Consider the following 6,966-nt stretch of genomic DNA (forward strand, 5'->3'; position numbering starts at 1 on the left):
ATTACAAAGCCTGCCAGCCAAACACCCCAAATCCCCTCAACGGCACATTTCTCTCAAAACTAGATCCTTGAAAACGCGTTTAAAATGGATAATGTTATGAAAACTAAATTTATGGATTAAATTTATAAAATAACTGACTTGAACGAGTTTATTTCTTTTTAATGACACATCATTTAGTTTGCAAATTTAATCTACAAATTTAGTCTCCCTCACAATAGCCAAACATAATTGTTGGGGACAGCAGTGTCTTATCCAAACCCCAATGCAAAAGAAAAAGAAGATTAGAAATGTTGTGTTTCTTATTAAGCAAAAATAATAATAATAACAGGAGGAAAATTGTGCTTTTCCTGTTTCGCTTAATACAAGAAAAAAAATGGAATAAGGATAAGCAGATTAACACCCTTTGTGCGTGTTACCCAATCCATCCCCACAAGCCTTTTTGTATTATAATATTATACATCTGCGAGTGTGAAGAGGCTCTGCCCATTTTCACCAATGCCTGCCTTGATGAGAGCCACTTCCGCCTCCTCCGCCGCCTTTGTTCCTCGCAATGAAAGAATTCTTCGGCTTTGGTATCTCATGGATGTCCATCACTTGAATTGTTCTCTGCTTTTTGGCTTCACAAAAAAAGGCACATCCCAACCAATATAAACACCGACGTAATGAACAAAAACGTACAAAAACAAACCAACATGTCCAAAGTTTTAAGACCCAACCATTTTCAGCTTCTTTGTAATTTGCCTGAAGTCGTCTTCTGGCAGAAGCCAATCTATCAGAGTCAAAATTGCTTTCCTTCTGCCCCATCTGTCTCTGCAAAAATCAATTAAGTGACAAACAACACTCAGTGGAAATAATTTGTTTCGAATTATAGTTTTGGAATTCACGTTATGATGCAGCACTGAAATTACTTACACGTGCACTCGACTAAGCTATAAATGGAACTAGTTAGCTTAGTTGAGTTGAGTTTATTATATTTGGAAGCATAAGCTTCAAATTTTATATTATCTTCCTCAAAATTTCAGCATCCAAACATAGACTTAAATACTCTAATTTGGTATCCATACATTTTGAGGAGCAGAAGCAGACACAGGGGTCAATTGTGTAGGTTTTGGTGGAGCATCCCTTCTAGGAACTGCCTTTGACTTGCGTTCTGGTTCTGAATTGTTCTTGTCTGACCCAGAACTCCCATCTGTGTGAAAAAAATGATGATTAATAGTAACACAAACCGGCCCAGCTAAATAAAACTGTAAACAGCTAGATTTTCAGCAAACGACGAAGAGGAAGTGTAGAATCTGATTCTATACTTACTGTGAGGATTTGGAGAGTATGCAAAATCAGGAACCTGAGAATCGAAAGAAGTGAATATTAGAAAGTAAGAATAAAGGATGGAATATTCCACAAATTTATCAAAAACAAATCTTTCTTTGACCTGGTGAAGTCCATTGTGGGGAATTTTCTGCTGTGGTGAGTCTTCATCAACTGCAAACAACTTAAGTTAGGATTCAAAGTAACTTGGGCAGGATTCCAACTTCTTCTCATCGATTGAAGTTCTTGCAAGAAGCAGAATTAAATTAATTAATAAGGAAATAAGGATCTTATGTTTACCCATGGTTGAAGATGATTGTTGTTCTCCATGTAACTTGACCCATTCATTCACAATACCTTTCCATTTACTGTAAAAAAAAAAGCAACAAAATAAATCAACTTCTTTCTTTTTTTCTTCAATGTCGAAACTAAAGGACTTTCACCACCAACAAGTGAAGAGCAACGAAACATGTCCATACTTGACAATTTGCTTTGCCAATCGCCTAACAACATCGCTTGGATGCTGCTTCCGCAATTGACTCACATGCTTTCCAATATCAGCCTCCTAAAAATCCCAAACAACAACTAAAAATCACAAACTTGGCGGAAGTTTTTTTTCTCTTTATTAAATGGCGAGCGGGATTCAAAATTAGAGAAGGAAAAAAATTAAGATGACCAAATCAAGAGATAATTGGTGAGAGAAGTGTTTTTCCGTTTATGAGAGCACATATAAAAACACCCCAAAATTACCTTAAGTTCTTGGACTGATATTTCCATATCTGCTAGAGTTTGAAGCAACTCAACCAATGTATCCTCAGACTGACATGAACAAAGTTGCTTAAACAATCAATAATAAAGAGACGAAAAAAGACAAGACACAACCAAACCAAAACAGGAAATGAATTGAAGACTGACAGAAAGAGAAATTGACCTGATAGGGATCCTCAAGCTGCTTCTTAATGTCTAGAATCTTCTTCTGCTCATCATCGAACAACCCTGCGTAGGGATCCAACTCCTCCTCATCCTCCTCACCACCATCTCCACCAACAGACTGCGGAGTGTACGGTGAAACTGCTTTGGGCTGGTTACCATTGTGCCCATTAAGCCCATCAGCATCGCAGTTTGGGCATTGAGGCGGAACGGAAGTTGTGGCATAGAGGCGCTCGACAATGCCATCCCTCCGGTGCTTGAGCTCAGTGCCATAATCAGCCGAAGCGACAGCTATGGCAGTGTCCATGAACGTCCATATATCCACTTCCGAACTTTCTAAGATGGTCCGAAAGTCGTCATGGTCCATTGTGTCGGCCTTGCAGTCAAATACAAATGCAGTCCGTTCGATGATGGATTATTCTCAGATTTTGAGATTGCATTGCCAGATCATGAATGGAGTTATAAAAGTCGCTTCACAAGAAACAACAACCAAATCTCCGAAGGCACAGATCTGACTCGGTGTTGCAGAGCTGTCAATAATCCAAGCTCCAAAGAGAATCCCCAGGAAAAAGATCAAATTTTCTGAGTAACGATGAGAGAAACTCAATTGATTTCTGGGTTTGTGTCAGAATTCCTTGATTCTTTGCTCACTGTCCAATTAAATTTGACCTGCGTTGAACTTTTCGGACAATTGAACAGGAAATGGCTATACCAAATCCTATAAGAACCCCAAAAACTGGCAGAAAAACTCTATATTCTTTCTTCCCTCTTTCAAATCCCGCCAAGCAATGCCCAAACCAAATTTCTTACACTTTATCTCGTTCACAAACTGCTGAAACCGGAAAAGAAACAGACAAATATGAACTATAGATATCCATTGTTACAGAACATCAAAGCTCATGTAGTGCTATCAGAAAATTAAATACACAGAGAGTACCCGAAAGAACAACCTTACTGAACTAGTGACCAATCACATAAATCATCAAACTTCATATAATACGAAACATTATGGAAATTGTAAACCCATGCAAAAACAGCTAGAGTCCTATAAACAATTAAGCAGCTTATCATCGTATCAGTAAAATTCAGATTCGAGAGTAAACACACACTAAATACAGAGATAGATACACAACACAGAAATTCAATGTAAAAGATTATAATTTCTCATCTGGAAAAACACATGAGCAGCCAATCAATATTTAAATAAACAGCAAGAGAAAAAGAAAAATGACAACCTGAATTCACATAGAAAGCAACGTTTAAACAGAATGATGTTTACAATTTAGATAAAATACCTAAATTAGAAAAACGAAATCCCTAATCTGGAAAAAAAAAACCAAAACATTAAAACACTAACCCTACATTCAGAGAAATTTATACGGAAAAAAATATAAAAAAAAGAGGTCAGATCTGAGGAAAGATAGAGAAGGAGACATACGGAGGAGAAGGAGCGGAGAAGATGCTGTCCAGCGGAGGAGGGGGGAGGAGGAGGATGGAGGCGAGGATGTTGCTATGGGCTGTCTTAATTCCCTCTTTTGTCCGGTTTATTTTACAGAGAGAAATAAAATCATGGAATTTTCCAATGGGTCGAATCAGCATGTAGTGCGATTGTGCTACCCCACTTTGGGTTTTTGGATCAATCCAACGGTCGTCAATCAATCGGAAAAGCAGAACGCGAATATGCAAACAATAAAATTATGCAATTCAATTTCTACTTCACTTTTCAATAACCTATCCGAATCAGGAATAATTGAATAATCGTGACTTAATATTAGTTGTCATTTTAAAAAAAAAAATAAAAATGAAATGCAATGAATTTTTTGGGCAATTCGACAAGGAAAGAGTATATTTAAAATTCCAAAACAAAATTGAGTTGCCTCTCCAAATTCAAAAGGATTAAATAACTGTAACTTGTTATTAGTTGTTCTTCTTTTTAAAAAGAAAAAAAAAAGAAATGCAATGAATTTTTTGAGCAATTGGACAAGGGAGGAGTATATTCGAAATTCCAAAATAAAATTGAGTTGGATAGGATTGGGTCGAGTCGAATAATTGGATTATTTATTTGAGTTTGTATATATGTTTTAAAATTTGGATTTGGTTTGGTTTTGAAGGTTTGGGACTTTTGGGGTTTGGTCATGGGTGCGCTGCCTCGTCAGCAGGTTTTTGTTTGTTGTGGTTTTGAAGATGAACGGACACAAAAAGGGAAGGCGAGGGAGGGAATTGACCAATTACGACATTATCTTAGCGCGTGTTTAGGTTGGGCTTGGGTGACGTGGCGTGGCATGGCATCATTGGTGCGAATATTGTCTGCTTCGTGTGTTAGGGAATCATCCTATATTCACCTTTGGATTTGCTTCCTTCATCAGCACTAAAGGACTCATTTAGGATTGTGGTATTAAAAATAAAAAACAGCTTTTCAAAAAAAAAAATATGAAACATCAAATGTTTTGGTAAAACAAAAAATAAGTGATTTTTAGGAAAAAAAATGACAGTAGAAAAGCAAACAAAAACAAAAGCAGGCTCTACCATACTTCTTAAAAAATGATTTTTTTTTTCAAAGCATAGTAATCAATTCTCATTTAATGAAACTTTCAAATGGCAAGTATACCCACATATATTTAACAATTATTATATCACATTAAATAACATATTATTTTTAGTCATTTAAAATATTCACAACAATTTATATAAAATTTTACCAAACACTTAGACACTGTTTTTCTGTTAAAAGTACTTTTACAAAAAAAAAAATGTTTGTCAAACACTGAGCAACTTTATTTTATAAATTCTCACAGCACAATAGAGTCATTTTTTTTAAAGCACAGCAATACCTAGCCCTAAGATTATCAATCACGTTTAAATTTTTCCTTTTTTCACACATATTAATAATTTATTAAATAATACGTTTTTTAAAATATTTTAACGTACAATACATGTATTTTGATTAAAAAGACATACAACACACATATTTATACTTGTTTGTACACATTTTTCGTGGATTAGAAAATTATTTATTGTTACTATTTATTATAGGAATGTTATTGTGTAAATCATATCATATTTGGAATATCATTATGGCATTCTACCATATCTCTTAAGGCTAGATATTATCATATTAGACTTGTAATCCTATTGGGGTAAGTGTTACAGCCCGTCCCAGAGATGTATATTATTTTATTCTTGATGGTGTGAAATGACGGAAATACCCATGGACGTTAAATTGTGTGATGTGCTTTAAGTGTTGTTTATGGATCACTATTCTCAAACCTAATTGTTTGGGACCAATTAGGATTAAGTAATTGTGTAATTTGGATTGTTGACCAATCCTAGACCACACACACACATCCACATCATCTCCTCTCTCACTCTCGTACACTCTCTCTCGGTTTCTCTCTCTCTCTCTTTGCTATATGTATGGACAAGCACAAAAATCACCTCAATCTTCACAGATCGAAGGTTTTGAGTGCACCATTGTGTTCCTCGTGGTGCTACGAGTTTATTGGTACCCAATCCAAGTAAGGAACCTTTCGAAGAACTCGTGAACCTGTAACCCAATTTTCATGCATTGTTCATACTCACGTAAAACCTTGTGTTTTAGGGGAATCTAAGCTCATAGGAAGCTTAATGAGGTCCTCACGAGTCTTAGGGTAGTTCATTTGAAGAATTTGGATGTCGGGATCGCGAGAAACGAAAAGTTGCAGGTTTGGTGGGAATTTCGAAGCTTCCCTGACGTGATTTCATGAGATTTGAAGCTTCAAATAGGTATAATGCCATTCTTCTCACTCTAAGCTTTCATTTGGTTCAAATTTTGTAGGAAATGGTTGAAAAACGAGTGAGAATAGTGAGCTTAAAGATTTGCCCAATTTCCGGCGTCGACGATGGTTGCCAGAGTTGGAGGTAGGAGGTGAAGGAATATTCCGTCAAGTATGACGGAATATTCTCACGCCGTCAGTTAGTCGGACGGTTACCGTTAGGTTTTAACGGAATATTCCTGATGCCGTTTGTAGAATCCTTCAGAATCCCCTGCGCGTGGCGGCGCGTGGCGGCACGTGGCGGCTCGTGCTGGGTCAAAAAATTATTTTGAAAATTTGGGGATGATCCTGAGGTTGTGTAGGTCACTATGGTATATTCATATACCCATTTTGAGCAACGTATGAGAAGTTATTAGCTAGTTTTGTCTATGTGCTTTAAAATAACGTTTTATAGTTAATTCGCATATAGGTGAGACTTATCTCGAGGACGAGCATATCCACGGGCGACTCGGGGGTTATGACCCGTCGACATACCAGTGAGTGGGCTTTTGTTTTCAGTATATATTTATATACTTGATATATTTCCCAGAAATGCATTTTTTTTAGGAAAGTATGCTTTGAAATAATATGCCAAATGCTTTTATATTCTGAATATGCATTTCATGGTTACGTATATATAAATGTGGTGCTGTGGAGGCACAGGTAAGTTCAGGTAAGTTATGTTTGGCTATGTGAATCATCGATGATGTGGTATGTGATGGATTGATGTTGAGCTCATAAAATTGCACCTAGAGTGATTGTGATTTAGCCAGAGATATGAAGTACAGGCCTGTTTATTTATGTCACCTCCCGCACTATATGCTCATATTGGATCCAACTTAAGTGAACAGTCTTGTTGTACATACCTTATTTATGTTTCCGACTCGTAGATGACTAACGATTTATCGCCCGGCTATTATGAGAGAGTAAAATTGAGCAT

At 36.5% G+C, this 6,966-nt stretch overlaps 1 protein-coding gene across 2 annotated transcripts; it reads right to left on the minus strand.

Annotated features, from left to right (window-relative positions):
• Positions 1-281: 281 nt before the first annotated feature.
• On the minus strand, positions 282-4,076 carry LOC103428187 (probable mediator of RNA polymerase II transcription subunit 26c). Of its 2 annotated transcripts, none has more exons than XM_008366281.4 (10): positions 3,674-4,076; positions 2,237-3,067; positions 2,056-2,124; positions 1,785-1,870; positions 1,606-1,673; positions 1,430-1,479; positions 1,309-1,342; positions 1,065-1,189; positions 717-810; positions 282-617 (listed from the first exon to the last, which is right to left on the minus strand). In XM_008366281.4, the coding sequence occupies exons 2-10, from the start codon at positions 2,600-2,602 to the stop codon at positions 490-492; spliced, it is 1,020 nt and encodes a 339-aa protein (XP_008364503.2). In that variant the 5' UTR covers positions 2,603-3,067; positions 3,674-4,076; the 3' UTR covers positions 282-489. The 2 variants fall into 2 exon arrangements, with proteins under 2 accessions (XP_008364503.2, XP_008364504.2); XM_008366282.4 differs by having other exon boundaries at positions 2,237-3,064; positions 3,674-3,832.
• Between the last annotated feature and the right edge of the window lie 2,890 nt (positions 4,077-6,966).

This window comes from Malus domestica, chromosome 01 (assembly GCF_042453785.1).
Source record: "Malus domestica chromosome 01, GDT2T_hap1".
NCBI lineage: Eukaryota > Viridiplantae > Streptophyta > Magnoliopsida > Rosales > Rosaceae > Malus > Malus domestica.

Excerpts from the sequence above, each read along its gene's own strand:
- LOC103428187 (XM_008366281.4), bottom strand. The coding sequence starts at position 2,602 with ATGGACCATGACGACTTTCGGACCATCTTAGAAAGTTCGGAAGTGGAT. Across the intron at positions 2,125-2,236 it reads AGCTTGAGGATCCCTATCAG|TCTGAGGATACATTGGTTGA; the intron begins GTCAATTTCTCT and ends TGTTCATGTCAG. Across the intron at positions 1,480-1,605 it reads ACAATCATCTTCAACCATGG|TTGATGAAGACTCACCACAG; the intron begins GTAAACATAAGA and ends AGTTGTTTGCAG.